This window comes from Salarias fasciatus, chromosome 4, assembly GCF_902148845.1.
Source record: "Salarias fasciatus chromosome 4, fSalaFa1.1, whole genome shotgun sequence".
Taxonomy (NCBI): Eukaryota; Metazoa; Chordata; class Actinopteri; order Blenniiformes; family Blenniidae; genus Salarias; species Salarias fasciatus.
In genome coordinates, this window is record NC_043748.1 from 12285529 (window position 1) to 12301547 (window position 16019).

The 16019-nt window shown below is 43.5% G+C and overlaps 2 protein-coding genes across 2 annotated transcripts in view; both read left to right on the forward strand.

Annotated features, from left to right (window-relative positions):
- Positions 1 to 179: 179 nt before the first annotated feature.
- Positions 180 to 16019, forward strand: part of abca3b (ATP-binding cassette, sub-family A (ABC1), member 3b) — a 24033-nt gene continuing 8193 nt past the window's right edge. Inside the window, exons 1-19 of the mRNA XM_030089099.1 lie at positions 180 to 461; positions 1453 to 1542; positions 2770 to 3016; positions 5663 to 5790; positions 6558 to 6723; positions 7203 to 7462; positions 7543 to 7659; positions 7762 to 7882; positions 10016 to 10189; positions 10287 to 10468; positions 12018 to 12164; positions 12370 to 12499; positions 12591 to 12745; positions 12909 to 13064; positions 13174 to 13384; positions 13556 to 13706; positions 13953 to 14051; positions 15360 to 15558; positions 15645 to 15951. Coding sequence (XP_029944959.1) covers positions 1489 to 1542; positions 2770 to 3016; positions 5663 to 5790; positions 6558 to 6723; positions 7203 to 7462; positions 7543 to 7659; positions 7762 to 7882; positions 10016 to 10189; positions 10287 to 10468; positions 12018 to 12164; positions 12370 to 12499; positions 12591 to 12745; positions 12909 to 13064; positions 13174 to 13384; positions 13556 to 13706; positions 13953 to 14051; positions 15360 to 15558; positions 15645 to 15951 — 3004 coding nt within the window. The 5' untranslated portion in view covers positions 180 to 461; positions 1453 to 1488. The remainder of the gene's footprint in view (positions 462 to 1452; positions 1543 to 2769; positions 3017 to 5662; positions 5791 to 6557; positions 6724 to 7202; positions 7463 to 7542; positions 7660 to 7761; positions 7883 to 10015; positions 10190 to 10286; positions 10469 to 12017; positions 12165 to 12369; positions 12500 to 12590; positions 12746 to 12908; positions 13065 to 13173; positions 13385 to 13555; positions 13707 to 13952; positions 14052 to 15359; positions 15559 to 15644; positions 15952 to 16019) is intronic.
- The window catches only part of LOC115386696 (cytochrome P450 2K1-like), a 27903-nt gene continuing 14260 nt past the window's right edge, over positions 2377 to 16019 (forward strand). Inside the window, exons 1-2 of the mRNA XM_030089122.1 lie at positions 2377 to 2384; positions 7474 to 7478. Of these exons, the coding sequence (XP_029944982.1) occupies positions 2378 to 2384; positions 7474 to 7478 (12 nt within the window). The 5' untranslated portion in view covers position 2377. The remainder of the gene's footprint in view (positions 2385 to 7473; positions 7479 to 16019) is intronic.

Sequence of the window (16019 nt, forward strand, 5' to 3'; positions counted from 1 at the left end):
AACTCTCCGGACACCACATTGAAAAGAGAAGTCCAAATTTTCAAATATCTTGAAGGAAAAATAGAAACAGCTCACGCTCCTGCATTTGCTCTCCATGCAGCTGTGTTGGAGCCCAGCTGTTGAGGATCACATGACCGGGATCACGTGACGCGTTTTGTTGACGTTTCTCGCTGCGTTTTGCACGGAGCCTTCACGAGCTCGTCCAGCTGCAGGTGCAATGTCACAGCCTCGCTAGCAGGAAGCGGACTCGGGGGGTGCTTCGACCTGGACCGGACTCGTCACGTCCTCCTTTTCGCCAGTGGGAGCGAGCATCGCCGGTGTCGGTGGAGGAAGCGGCCCCGCGGCGATGCCTCTGATGTCGGTTTAGACACAGTAATAAGGAGGAACAGTTTTCCCCTCGCCAGGAAGAAGAGGAAGACCACAGCTCGTCACGTCAATGTGCCAAAACCTTTACTTTTGAGGTAACTGGTAGAGTTTCTGTAACGAAAAACCTGATATGTCGCTTCAGTGGGTACTTGTTGTTGGTATGTGAGCGTTAAGGGAAACTGTGTGGGTGAGTCAGCACATAACATTTCGGATATTCCTCGCTTTGTCTCTCTGCTCCATTATTTGCATTCTCTGGGACTCCTAGGGGATTGACAGGCAGGCGGACTGTCCAATCAGAACGTCCCGACAGACGCGCTGGACCAATCAGAGAGGAGAGGGGCGGGTTTTAGTCGGAAATGGTTCACGTCCCTGAGCTGATTATGTGTTTATTGATGGCAACATCATACTAATAGAAATGGTTTCTCTCAATGTAAAACGCTCTTGTGTTCTGTAAAGTATTGATTATTCCCGTGTGACCACTTCATGGCTTGTCTAACCCGGTGATTTGCTTTGAAGTTGAACTCTAGACACATATGTTTATTGTGATCCCAACGTGGCAAACCACGTTTAGATAGAAACAATGAGACAAACGAATATTCTGTCACCATTGATTAGTGATCACGTCCTGGCCTTCACCAGGTCTGTAGCCCTGTAAACGTGACTGTGCTGATAGTCACAGTCTTTTGTGATAAGATCGCTTCCAGTTAAGCACAATGAGGTCAGCTGTTATCATTTTTGCTGTCATTTGTGAACTCTACTTAATAATGTGTTTATTTTCTATCACCCACCTGCTTTTCTACCATAGTTTGTTTCCTGTTGGTTCAAGTAGTCTTCAGCTTTATCATCTCCTCTGCTGCTGTTAAATGTTTTTCTCTAGTGGGTGCACTTCCTCAGCATAACTAAAACCCCCTAACTGTATTTATGATAGTTTATTGCTTAGCTGCACTTCTGTTTTTCTCTTTATTTCTTAGTAAATGAAAACTGAGAGTCCAGAGTCCTTCTTAGTTTGTTAATGAACTCGATCAAACAAACGTTTTGATTGTCTGTTGTTGTTGTTGTTGTTGTTGTTGTCTCCCACCCATCCAGAGGGCTGCTTGGACTGCATCCTGTGGTACTTTCAACATGGCTGTCATTCGGCAATTTGGACTTCTGGTGTGGAAAAACTATCTCCAGCAGGTGAGTTGAAAGAAGCTGCATCTTCCAACCAGTCTGCTCTGTGTCCTTTTTAGGTGCAGACATGTCTGCTGCTGGGGATTGCCAGACGTAGTTTTGTTTCTTGAAGCACAGCTTGTATGGCAGTGTTAAAGTTATTGGCTTATGCATCATCATAAATACAGAGAACCGTATAACATTTTGTGGCCTCAATTTAAAATATTACTGAGCACCTAGAAAAGTGACCGATGCCTCTGCTGCGTGTCTGTGCTGTGTTACTGTGTCACAGACTCCAGCCATGTCAACATGCTGGTAACTGTCACATGCTTTCTCCAGCCTTATATGGATATCTTTATTGGAAGGTGCTGCTTCCTTGAGTTATTGTTTTGCTTTAATTTTTTTCGGGTCAGTTGTTGTGACACAGATCATGAGACTTGATCATGAGGCTAAAAAAAATCTGTCACATTTTTTTGCTATTGTGTACCAGGGAACACCATATCAGTTCAGTCAGTTTTTCATCTATGATAGAACAGTTTTTACAAAATGCCATTTGATTTCCCCTGACACACACTCCTGAGTCATTTCTGCTTGTTTGCTGCACTGAGCCGCTTTCTTGCATAATATTGAACATTAGTATCTGTTAATGGTTTCGCAATATTGCAGTTCTTGAGAAATACTGCTTTACAACAGAGTGCATATCATTCATAACCATTGTGGATATTATAACTTTGGCCTTTAAGGGTATGTAACGAAAATAATCTGGTGGCAAATGTTGCATATGTGATTTTTTTTCTGTCTATCTTGATTTTTGCCATGTTTTGAACATTTAAGGTCAAATTGACATATTTCCATTTCAGACATGTGCTGTTTGTGAGCCAGATGCTGTGTTTCTAAATGTATTCAAACAGCTCAAAACATCAGAATTACTGGAAAAACACAACAGTTTCTAAAGTGATACAGCAACATTATAAAATTGATGACAATACAAGAACAGTTCTGCTTTTATGTCTTCACTTTGCCTCAATATAGATGTTGGATCTTTTTTAATTTGTCAACATAAGCTAAACTATCTGACGCTTACTGTTATACAAACTCTGACAACTGTACACCAACTTTCACTGCTTTGTCTACACATCGTAAATATTGTGTACATTTCAAGAGGCAATAACTGATCAGACTAGATCAGGCCAATAGGCTCACTGTGTGTTTTGGTCACAAATGACGTCCCGTCTTTCGATTTCTGCTCTCCAGAAACGTCAAATCTTGGTGACTTTGGTGGAGATACTCCTTCCCCTGCTTTTCTCTGGCATCCTCATTGTGCTGCGTCAGAAGGTGCCTTTCAAGAATTACCCAAATGCAACAATGTACGAGAGCTTTGCTGTCGACTGGCTACCAAAAGCGTCCTTCAGAAGCCTTCAGCTGGCCTATGTGCCTGGCAACTCCAGTGTGGTGCGGCAGCTGGCGGAAGATGTTCAAGGCAGCCTGTCGCTCTCCTCAGGTAGGTCATGATGAGAAAAAATATGATCAGCGTGTTTTAAAACAATGTATGATTTTTTTTTTTTGAAATAATACATTTCATTCAAAATTAGGGATATCACACTTTGAATTTTATTGGGTTTGATTAAAACGTGATCTATCTAGTCAACATGCAAGTTGCTAAAAGCTCAATTTATTGAGTTTGTTATGTCTGATCTACAACATTAATCGGTGCTAAAGATTCTCTTTGAATACATTTATATAAGATTATTTTCACAAGATTTTATTTGAGCAAATGCATTTGCCTGCATCCATATTGGACAAATTTGAAATATTGAGTTTCTTCTGCAAAGAAAATAGGAAAAAAAAAAGTTCTGTCCAAATATTAGGCAGTCGCTGTAAATATAGTTGTTCTGTTGTAGTAAGGTTTAGCTGTGAGTACCACCATTATCCCTGGTGAATCAACCGCCCCAGTCGTAACACTATCCGTAGTTTGTAGAGCAGGAACGACCTGGGAATACTGGTTTCTCCAGTAACAATTCTCAGGAGGACAAACAGGCTGCGCCCTGCTCTCCTGCCAGACTGGAAGGACTGGGAGTCAGCTGGGAGACGGTCGAAGACAGCGTGTCTGTTCCCTCAGCACACCTCCACCCCATCTTGTCTCCTTTCACTTCACACTCTCTCAAACACATTTTCTCCACATTCGCATGTCTGATCGGCGAGCTGGTCGCAGGCGGTTTGCATACCGAGACAGGCGTGAAGCTGCTGTATGAGGCTGGGGACGGATAAAGGCAGGTAGAAGCAGGTTGCCTGAGATCACAGCTCAGCTTTGAATGAATTATTTAAATGGTTTGAGCATTGAGAGTGAAAGGTGGAAGGAAATGATCAACGCAGAACAAACACACAGGCGCTCCAAAAATCAGCCTCTGCAGCTACGATGTGTGACTGAAATTCGTGAAGTGTTTGCAGGGGTTGTTTATTTATGAAATGTATTTAATGATTTATGATACAAAATGACAAATCATTGTCACATTAGATGATTAGATAATCCTTCTCTTCTTTTAACCCATGGTTTCTCATTAAGTTTTACCAGTTTCATCCTGGATCTTCATCATTAGATGAACACCATCATGTTGCATGTGTGTGTTATATCATGTCGGCCAGTGAACTGGGTATTTTTTTACTCAGCCATCTGCAATGTTTGAAGGCTGTTTTTGACATGTAGGATCTATGCTTTTACCCATCAGTTCTTACTAACTAGAGCAAAAATTGTGAGAAAGTGTAACTAGTTGAACACATCGATTTAAAAAAAAAAAGAAAGAAAAAGAACACGAACTCTAAAAAGGTTTTAAATGAAAATCTTACCCTTAACCAATCTAATTACCAGTAGTTTCATCACCATGAAAGGATAGTTTAACAGAAAGCTGTTCCTGCTACGAGCTTAACACAACTAGTTTATTATGAGGATTTCAACATTTCAGTCCCGATTTTGTTTTGAAGTTCTTCTTTTCCTCCACACACTGAAGCATGTGACCAGTATCCTGTTTTCTTGGAATGGCTACTGTTTACATGTAATCTATGGCATGTATTTCTACAATCTCTATCACTTTTCAAGAATGAATTTGTGAAATACCCAGGTTTCCTTGTTTTTCAAAGGACTATGAAGCACACATTTTAACTGGCTGATGCATTTCCCATGGGTTTGTGTTGTAGGCGACTTTACTCAGAAACAGAGGGAGCAGCATTGTTGAAAACCGCCTACAAAATGTTTGTTTGCTGCAATATCATTGTGACCCTGCTGTCTAATTCATTGCATTATTACATTGAACAAAGGGTTAGATACTATGTCAAAGCTGGATTTTTGAAAATTTGGAACATTATTTCCTATCTGTTGTATTTTGATTTTCAGTACAGAAAAGGCTTTTTTTCAATTTCACTGATTTTTTTAATACTTTGAGTATATGAAAATTATAAGGCATGTTTAATTTAAGTTCTGAGGCTCGACCAAGTGTCCCTTTCTTTTAAAATCACAGTATAGGCACAGTAACACAGTAATAAACTCACTGATGTTCTACAAGTAAGAAATGCTGGTTGTGATTTAAACAGTGACTAAACCTGTCAGGAGTGTGTGGAGCGTTTGTTTGAACCTGTTGTGTTGGCAGCTTTGTGTATTACTATCTTTGCCCTTTGTATCTGTATGAAAGTGTTTGTTTTGTGAGAATGACCCAGATTTAACCCTGGAACCTGCAATGCCGCTTTCCTTTGCCAAAGAGTTACTCTTGTGTGTTTGTGATAAGTAGAATATTGAGAAATATGTTCAGGGAAAAAAAAAAAACCTCAACAGCAGGGGACCAAAATCAAATCCGCTTTCTTTTATGCTTTCTCCTCGTGGGGATATTCTCCTTTTTATAAATGATCTTTACTCTGTGTGGAAGAAATTGTCTGTGTTCTCCACTACATTGGTTTGGCCTTGATAAAAATCGGTTGCAGAATTCAGGATGCCGCATGTGTCTTCGCCAACTTCTGGCCTGTCAGTAAAAAAAAACAAAAAAAAAAAACGATGAGCACCAAGGTCGGACGCCGAGACAGGCGTGGATGCAGCGATACGTGAGACGAATACGACACTGGAGCTAATTCGATCTTCTCTGTTGATGTGTTTATTCTCCAGTGCGGGGCTTTGAGACGGAGGAACAGTTTGAGAAATTCGTGAGGAGCGACCCAACTTCCAGAAAGGTGCTGGCCGCCGTGGTCTTCGAGCATCCCTTCACGCACGATGATGAGCCACTGCCACTGCAGGTGAAAACACACACACCGTCACGTACTTGTGCAGGACTGTTTTCACTGATCTCAGCGAAAGATTAAAGTTACGAGAACCAGTAATACTGGGTTGTACAGTTTTTTTCCCCCCGTTTGTTGGTTTACTTGTCTCGAAGCTTTACTTTGAATAAATATAAATCTTTGAACACAGGGAGAAAAGCTACATGTGTAGCAGGTCAAACCTGACATGACGGGTAATTTCATCATTTCATTAAGTGGAATCCTTCACATTAAAAGCCTTATCTAGTCTGCCCGACGTAAATGTCTGTAATCCATTTAAACAAACCTCGTGTTGTCAATTATTTGTGAAGCACTTAAGCGCGTATTCAATATGTGAGAAAAGTGTTATATAATACGATCTGATCGACTGATTAGAGGGTGTCAGATCTCCCTGCGGGGCGGAATACTGTCTGCACTCCTATGTCTTCATGGGAATCACAGTAACTGGCTGAAATTGTGGTCAGTTTAGTTTATTTTGACCAATCAAACCATAAAAATAGCGTGACACTCACAACGACATACGTTTTACTCGTATTTTCTGCCAGTGCTTTTTCAATTGATCCCTCTTGCTCTGCAGATCAGCCGGACGACTTCAATCAGTTGTGACTTCAGAACAGATTAAAAGCACATTGCTCCACCTCTTGACGCTAAATCAATTCAGAGCTCCTCAGAGAGCGCAGTTCGCTCTTCTCCCCCCGCTTTTGCTTCTGTTAAATGTCTTTCCGCTTTGTGCTCTTGCTGCACAGGTGAGCTACCACCTGCGCTTCAGCTTCACTCCGCGGAACGCTCCACCCAAAGAGAAGTCGGAGCTGAACCCCAACAGCGACCTGGACTGGCACACGCTCAGCCTCTTCCCACTGTTCCAGCTGCCGGGCCCCAGAGAGCAGCATTACAGAGAAGGCGGCACGCCCGGTGAGCGCTTTTAGCAACACTTTCCTTCAACTGGTGTTGACTTTTCTTTCCCATTTTATCCGCTTTTGAGCGATGCGTTTTAAGGCTTAACGGTGTCAAACTGCTTTTAAGTTCCTGTTCAGTCAAAAAAGCACTCAGTCACAGTTTTTTTTTTTTGCCTATTTCCTCGGCCCCCAGTGTTTCTTCAGGATGGGTTTCCGTGACAACCACAGGCCCGCACGTCTTTCCCACGTATCGTTGGGTCCTTTTCAGTCGAATGCAGTGCACCCTCACATGATTCATCGGCTATTTGTGGTTTTAGAAACGGATTAGCTGATATTAAATGCAATCAACCTAATTAACCATTGAGTGAAGCCTTCAGGGGAAAAAGTCCTCCATATGATGAAGTGATTATGACAACCAAAGAAAAATTTGCATTGAACTCTGGAGAGAGTTGAGAGTTTCCTTTTATTATCTTTTTTTTTTTCTTTTTCTGTAAGGTTATTACCGAGAGGGCTTTCTGGCGGTGCAGCACGCAGTGGACCGCGCCATCATGCGCTCGCACAACCCGAGCGCTGCCTCACACGTGCTGCGGCAGCTGCGAGTGGTCCTGTCGCGGTTTCCCTACCCGGCCTTCATCTACGACGTCTTCATCCTGGCCATCCAGAACCAGCTGCCCCTGCTGCTGGTGCTCAGCTTCACCTACACCTCCCTCAACATAGTCCGGGCCGTCGTGCAGGAAAAGGAGCGGAAGCTCAAGGTGTGTCCGAGCGTCCGTGTGCGCGAATCAGCGACGTGTCAGACTCGTTCTTCACCCCTGCCTTTTCCCGTGTCTCTCAGGAATACATGAGGATGATGGGTCTCAGCAACTGGCTGCACTGGAGCGCTTGGTTCCTCATGTTCTTCCTCTTCCTCTCCATCTCAGTGTTTTTTGTTACTCTGCTCCTCTGTATTCAGGTGAGTCAGTGGTACCATTTCTTCAAAAAAAAAAAAAAAAAACTTGCTCTAAATGTACACAAGCGAGTCAGAGGTGACCGGCGAGACGATGTGTTGTTCCAGGTGAGCCCCAACGGAGCGGTGCTGACCTACAGCGACCCCACGCTGGTCTTTGTGTTCCTGCTCGTCTTCACCGTGGCCACCATTAACTTCAGCTTCATGATCAGTGCCTTCTTCTCAAGAGGTGTGTGTGTGTGTGTGTGTGTGTGTGTGTGTGTGTGTGTGTGTGTGTATGTGTGTGTGTGTGTTTTCATCCATTTACTGTTTTTCAGTCTGCAAAGGTTTGTTGTCGGCTTCTGAGAGGAAAGTTTGTTTATTTTTTTCTCTTCACTCTTTTCGTAGTTGTATTTAACTGATTATCGCTGTTTTTAGGAAGCAAGTTTAGTGGTTTTATAGCAAACTCCTTGGAAAGTTTGGTGTACATTTTTTGCAAGTTTTTCTGAGGTCTAACCCCGAATTTCTTCTGTTTTCGATAAAAACAAATTTGTTGGAAAATGCAACTGATCAAAAGTCTGTTTTTCTGTCATTTTTCACTTTGAAATTGTTGTAGATGAGATACTGTCCTCACTGAAAATAATGGTCCTAACATCCTGTATTCATTCTTACTGAGTGTTATGGTCATATTGAAAAGCTGAGAGGACACGATAGGAGTATGTTAGTTTGAACATGATAGAATGTGTTCTTCAAGTCTCATTAACTTATCATTTGCTTGGAAGGTGCCACATACGGCCACTTAAAGAGTTAAATATTACACTCACAAGGTCCGCCCTGGCCACGTCACCATTTTGCTGTGGCACAAATACAGGGAAATGAACACACACACACACACACACACCTGTGAACAATCAGAATCCCAAATAAACCTCAAATGCATGTTTTTGGACTGTGGGAGGAAACCAGAGTGTCCTGAGAAAACCCAAACATGAAGAACCGACTAACTGATAAATATATTTTAATAGTAACCAGATCTCAATGCCAATTATTGTCTGTGTGCCAGTTCAGGGCTAAAGTCCTTGAAATTTTGTGACTTGAACTACTTTCCTTCTTCGGCTGCATGAAATCGACGCGCCTCCTCCAGCCGGGACAACCTCTGCTATAAAGAAAACTATTTAAATCTCGTCTTTCTCAGGTTCCCCCTCTCCCTCGCTCATTCAAAGCTTCTCATACAAACGAGCCTCTATCCGCTTCCAGCTTTTCACAACAAAGCCGCTCAGATTACAAATTCTTCTCAGCCTCGGTCTTTATTCAGCCTTTCCCAAGGAAACTGCACACAAGCACTGGTTCACCGATTTGCCTGCCATGTTGAGGTTTATGTTGCTTTTCAGCCTTTTTCCTCTCCATTTATTACAAACATTATCGCTGTTATTAGAGGATACAATTAAACCTACTCAGTCCACAGGGACTGGGGAGATGGAGCAGATCCTGAAAGCCTCCATTTAGTTGTTTACACGGTGGTTGTTGTCTTTTGTTCACGTTCAAAAATATTGTATTTTCATTCTGCGGGTGCTTTGTGCATTATTACCTGCCTCAACTGTATTCCTTAATTGCTTTTACACAATAACATTTATTAATCCAGTCTATCTGTCGCTTTTTTTATGCCGCTGTCGTCTCTCAGCGTGACCACAATTCCCTAATTGTGAAACGTATCCGCTCAATTGAAGTCAATAAAATGGCATGTTGTTTTTCCAACCTACTTCACAATACAGCAACATTAGAATGGTTTAAACCCCCGCTGTGTTTCAGGGATATTTTTACAAGTGAGTGGAAGGTGGAGGGCATGAGAGGCTTTTACTAAATCTCGGCTGAGCCAACAGAGGATCTTTCACTGACCTTATGGCCATTTCTGAAAGGGCTTTCTTTTTCTTTTTTTTTTTTCCCGGCTTTCCTTGTGTGCGCAGCTGTGTGAATAATTTCTGCCTCCCACTGATGCACCGTTTGGGAATAGTCCATGGCACTTGATCACTGCATGCTTTAGATATAGATTTTCCTTGCTGTTTTATGCACAGAAATAACATTAAAAACATACCTAGAAATCTTAGTTTCGTCGTCCAGAGTGCCCAGCTGTCTTTCCCCTCCCTCTTTCTCCCGCTTTCTTTCACCCTCTCATAGGTTTTTCTGAACAATACTCACAGATTCGCTCTGTCAGTCAGAGAAATTGGCTTTTGGAGTGGTTTCCACCACATAATCATTGACTTGTCTGTGTTTCATCAGCTAACAGGGCAGCAATCGTCTTCCTTTGTAGCTGCAACAACCAAAACTGACAGGAACTGTGATTGTGCCTACATTATTCATGATTCTTGCATTCTTTCTTCTTCAGCCAACGTGGCAGCAGCAGCGGGCGGCTTCCTGTATTTCCTCAGCTACCTGCCCTATTTGTTCCTGTGGCCGCGCTACGACTTACTGAGCCACTCCCAGAAGGTTTCAGCCTGCCTTATCTCCAACGTGGCCATGGCCATGGGGGCACAGCTCATAGGAATGTTTGAAGGAAAAGGTGAGGCATGAGAATATGATGAAATAAAGTTATTTTTTTTAGTACATTGTCTGCGTCAAGTGTTTTTTGGTGAATTCTCCCCCTTTTTGCTTTTTAGGCACAGGGATCCAGTGGTCGAACCTGTTCGACTCTGTGACCGTGGATGATGACTTCTCCATGGCGCAGGTCCTGTGCTTGCTGCTGTTCGACTCGGTTCTCTACGGACTGGTGGCCTGGTACATGGAGGCAGTGTTTCCCGGGGAGTACGGTGTACCGCTGCCATCCTATTTCTTTTTACTGGTACGCTTTAAACCGAGTTTCTCAAGCATGCACTCATACTTGCAAATGGAATCATTTGCATTCAGACCACCAAAGGGGAACATGTCTGATGAGTTTATTACACTTAGTAATAACAGGCGTTTGTGTTCAGATTTAATTTTAACACTAATTCATTTGCACGCGATATTGTCTATGATTGCAAAGTCCACAATGAAGCGTAATCATGAAACGCACTCATTTAGCGTTGGACTTGGGCCCGTCTCAAACTATAGCTGTCCTGCTCCCGCCCTTGATGAAGGTCAAGTGTCACTGTGAGAACTGACAATCGACTAATCCATCTTTTTTTTAAAGACGATAAAGTCGGAATCAAAGTGATTCACAAATGATTAACCAAAATATGCCAAAGGGAAATGATTTGCTAATACACAGACAAATGGGTGCACGCTCACTCACACGTGTTCAAAAACACACGACTGATTTTCTGCATGTGTTCAGTGTATTGCGTGCTCTTGATGAGATTAAATGGGGGTTTGGCCAGTTAAATTACGATCCATTCTCAGTCCCGGGATCTCTGTAAATCAACTATCTGGTTGCACACCAATCAGCAAATCTATTTTAATGTCAGGTGTAAATTGAGTTAAAATAATGTTTTATGTTTTTTTTTTTTCCTCAGAGGATTTGAGTTATTCATTTGCTTTTTATTAGGCAGTCAATAGTCGGAGAATATTTTTCTGTCAGCAGTAATTGTAAAAAAAATACCTACATTAATTTGAAGCATATATATCAATAGTCACACCCTCATCACTACTGAACTGTGAGTGTGTGTGTGTGTGTGTCTGCAGGAATGACTTGGCTCGATGCGATGAGGCTTTTCCTGCTGCATGTAGATAGTGTTCAGCAATTACAGCACCATCGGATACTGTCAAAGTCAAGGTCGAGGTCCCCTGCAGAAGAACTTGTGTTAGATTACAGACGTGGCTGCGCTCTCATTGTGGGAGTGAAAGGGATCGCAGACGAGAGTTTGCAACTCATCGGACAGAGGAAGTCTTTGAGGTCATCTATTTATAATGACAGGACTCTCCAGCCAACACAAATTAGGTTTATCTTTATTACAACTGTGGACGATCACGAAATATCGTCCCTTCACATGCACATCTTCAGACATAAATAAGCTCTCGGCCATTCATTTCCCAGCAGCGAGGAATTCAGGAGGCTGCCAGCAGGGTGTGGGTTAGATGTTGACGCACTTTCCTTTGTGTCCATTGTTAGTGTGGGTGTGAGATTCTGTTTCTGCAGGGGTGAAACTGGAGGCTTGGCTTAGTTTTTTAGGAAGTGCACCATTGGGTGGTCAGGAAACGATCACAATGTTGGTGAATAAATATAATGACGGCTCGCTCTCTTCTTGTGTTGTAGTGAAGGATTGTGTTCTCCTCACAATTGCTTTGATCCAACCCACACAGTGTGTGAAATATGTTTTGCCATTTTTGGCCATATGATATGTTACTAGTGATGAAATCAGTTACAAAGCTTTATTATTAAAAGATTTTCTGTCAATCCTCTCGACCTGCAGCCTTCATACTGGTGCAACAGCCCTCGCATGGCTCTGGTGAACGAGAAAGAAGAAGAGGAGGATGCAGAAAAAGCTCTGAAAGGGGAGTTTATAGAGGAGGAACCAGCTGGACTCGTCTCTGGGATAAAGATCAAGCACCTCTCCAAGGTGAGCAGGGCAGTGTGACCTCAGGGGTCAACGCGACCCGTTTAACCCAGCGGGGTGCAGGTGCTGCGAAACGCCATGAAAAAGCATGCGACTGATTCCAGTGTCTGCACCACTGCGCCTTATTGAGACATTAAAAGCCTATTCTGCCCCCGATCGTCTTGGTCAGGCGATACGTGACATTATGTGGGTGTTTTACTTTCGACAGGAATTCAAATTGGGGAACAAGACGCGGCAGGCCGTGCGGGATCTTACACTGAACATGTTTGAAGGACAGATCACCGTGGTGCTGGGACACAACGGTGCTGGGAAGACCACAACACTGTCCATGCTAACAGGTGAAAGAACAGATAAAGCACAATTATGAAATCCATAAAGTTGAAGCTGCCACCTTACATGATATTAACCCCCCCTCCCCTCATGTTCCAGGTCTGTTCCCCCCCACCAGTGGCAGGGCTTATATCAACGGTTACGACATCATTCAGGACATGAATCTGATCCGACGCAGCCTGGGACTCTGTCCGCAGCATGATGTACTGTTCGATAACCTCACAGTCAGAGAGCACCTGCTCTTCTACGCTCAGGTACCAACAGTTTATGCAGCTTCATGCAAAAACACACGTGTACGATAGGAAAATAGATGAACTCACTTCCTGCTTCCATTGATATTCATGTAAAATAGATGCTTTATTTAGTATGGCTAGAAATATGGTCCATTTGCATTAATTGTGACTCTGTCGTATCCAGCTTAAAGGCTACTCCAAGGACAAGATTTCAGACGAGGTGGACCGGATCATCCGTATCCTCAACCTTGAGGACAAGCGGCAGGCTCGCTCCAAGACCCTCTCTGGTGGCATGAAGAGAAAACTTTCTATCGGCATTGCCCTCATCGGAGACTCCAAGGTTCGGAATTTCCACGAGCATTACTCACCTCCATTTTCTCGCTGCCACTTTATTGAAGTTATCCTTTTCTTTTCTTTTTTTTCTCTCTCGTGGCTATTCCCGTCTGCAGGTCGTCATGCTAGATGAGCCCACATCGGGAATGGATCCGTCAGCACGACGAGCCACCTGGGACCTTCTGCAAGGAGAGAAACGCGGCCGCACCATCCTCCTCACCACGCACTTTATGGATGAGGCTGACCTTCTGGGAGATCGCATTGCCATTATGGCGGGAGGAGAGCTGCAGTGCTGCGGGTCGCCGCTCTTCCTGAAGAACAAATATGGTCAGTGAAGGATGGAGTAAAATTGCAGCAATAAAACGATGGCAGTTGACAGTAGCGCATATAATGGTGAAGATGTATCAAAATAAATGCAAGAAACTGAAAATCCAGTTATGTCAGTCTGTAGAAACAATGAATAACAATGCAGGATTGTTTCTTTATCTCGCCCACCAGGTGCTGGGTACCACATGGTCATAGTTAAGGATGCTCTCTGTAACGTGTCTGAGATCAGCCGCCTTGTTCACCTATATGTTCCCAATGCGACGCTGGAGAGCAGCGCTGGAGCCGAGCTCTCTTATATACTCCCTAAAGAAAGCACCAGCAAGTAAGTAGGTCTCCACCGGGAACGGACGTACAGTTTCCACAACAGCGCAGCGTCTGCAGTGGCCTAATGGCTGACAGGACAATGCAGCTACAATTATATATCATCATCAGCATCCATTTTCCTGGAATGTCTTTGCTTCGTATCGATTCATTTCTACATTAATTCTCCAGTACTTGGAAAACTTCGGCCTAACAGTTTTCCGTATCTCATATTGAAATTTTGAAATACTGTGTGCTTTCTCTCAAGGTTTGAGTTGCTGTTTGCCGAGCTGGAGATGAACAGAGACGAGCTCGGCATCGCCAGCTATGGCGCTTCAGTCACCACAATGGAAGAGGTTTTCCTCAGGTAGGAGATGAATATTACAGTTGAAAGCGAGTATTTCCTTGAAAGAAACTCGTCTTTGAATCACAGACGTACATTTCATTCATTGTTGAAAACAACTGTTTTTATTTCCTTTATCCGGTGAGAATTTTGTGATGGGATGGTTCTGTGGTTTGTGTGTGTTTGCAGTGCTGTGTGAAATGTTGTGAGCTTCTGAAATACGGATTGTCTCGCCACTTAAGAAGATACTATTGCCTAAGTTATTCTCAGTTCGTTTGCCCAATGGTTTCTTTTTTTAATCTTTTAAATTGGAATCAGAACAGCAGGCGATGTGCTTTGCTTTATGTCTTAGTTGTACATCTCGGTTGTAGCTTGTGGGTGTTTACAGAGCAGTGCGTTGTGCTTCCCTGCAGCTTTGACATGTGTATCTGAAGCCGGGAGTACAAGACGGCTGACACCGTGCTGCCTCTGAGTGCACAGCTGTAACTGCTATAATTGGTGCCGCCGAGCCCTCATTATTTGTACGTCATACTGAGCGTCCAGCCATGTGGTCTGGCTATTTGCACCATATACAGGAAGCATCAAACGTGACGGCGAGAATGACTGCTGTTTGAACATTTGGTCGTTAACCTTCCCCCTGGTGTTCACAATATTACTACCAAAGACAACCGCTCATTTGTGGGATGACAACAGAGCTATAGCAAAGCTTTTTATTTCAATTTTGATTCGATTGGAATAATTTTCCAGTTAGTTAAAGGGTTGGGAAAAATCTAAGGTCTGACAAACCAAATTATGAAATAGATCTTATGTACTGCTGTTTGGGCATTGCAGGGGTACACCATCGTTTTTTAAATATTCTATTTTATGCGTTTCATTGATAAAAGATGTCGAGAGGACGGGCTGGTTAGATGAAACTACACTACCAGCTCCTCTCTGCTTTTGTCAAAGACGTGGGTTTATCTAATATAACTTGATCTGCTCCTGCTGTGTTGGAGCCTTTTCTCACCAATAACTGAATTAGAAAGCCCAGAAATAGCTTTGTTTGCGAGCAGCCCTGGCTTTCTGCTCCTTGCTAGGCTTGTGAAAAGAAAAAAATCATATACACAGAAAGGAAATATTATTCTCTCCTTAAACATTTTACTGCATGTCTGCTCTCCGAAATGTCTGCTTCAGTGTATTTTACATCATTTTTACTTTTATGGAGTTTATTTGATGTAGTATTTTATTTCCATTTTAGCTGTCTGTGTTTTGACAGCCAAACAAATTTTTTTTTTTTTTTTTAACAGACTTTTTGAAATAGTGTGCGATGATTTGAAACGTGTTTGTTTCCAGAGTCGGAAAGCTCGTGGATTCCAGTTTGGACATTCAGGCTATTCAGCTGCCAGCCCTGCAGTACCAACACGAGAGGCGCTCTCACGACTGGACCACGGACGACGCCAGCAGCATAAGCGGCTTGACCGACGTCACCGATTTCACCGACAGCGGCACGCTCATCTCAGAGGACTGCTCCAACATCAAGATGAACACCGGGGTACGACTGGAGAAGCAAACTGAGTTTTGTAATGATTTAAGAGGACTATTACTCACATGTCGACTTCCATTCTCTGCCTCCACCAGGTCAGACTGCACATGCAACAGTTTTACGCCATGTTCCTGAAGAGGGCGCTGTACAGCTGGAGAAACTGGAAGGTGATGGTGGCCCAGTTCCTTGTCCCTTTGGTCTTCACCGTTGTGGCCTTAGTTGTGGCACGCACTCTGCCCGACCACCAGAACGCGCCTCAGCTGAGGCTGGCCCTCAGTCGCTACGGTCACACCCGCGTTCCCGTGGCCCTGCCGCCGGAGGCCGGTCCTCTCTGCGCCGCGCTCGCAAAAACGTACGACTCCCAGCTGTCCGCCCAGCTCGGCCAACTCGTCAATATCACCGGTAAACACAAGGAGAAAGACGAAGGACTGAGCAGCACTAATTTGTGGACGGTTTATTGACCTAATGTT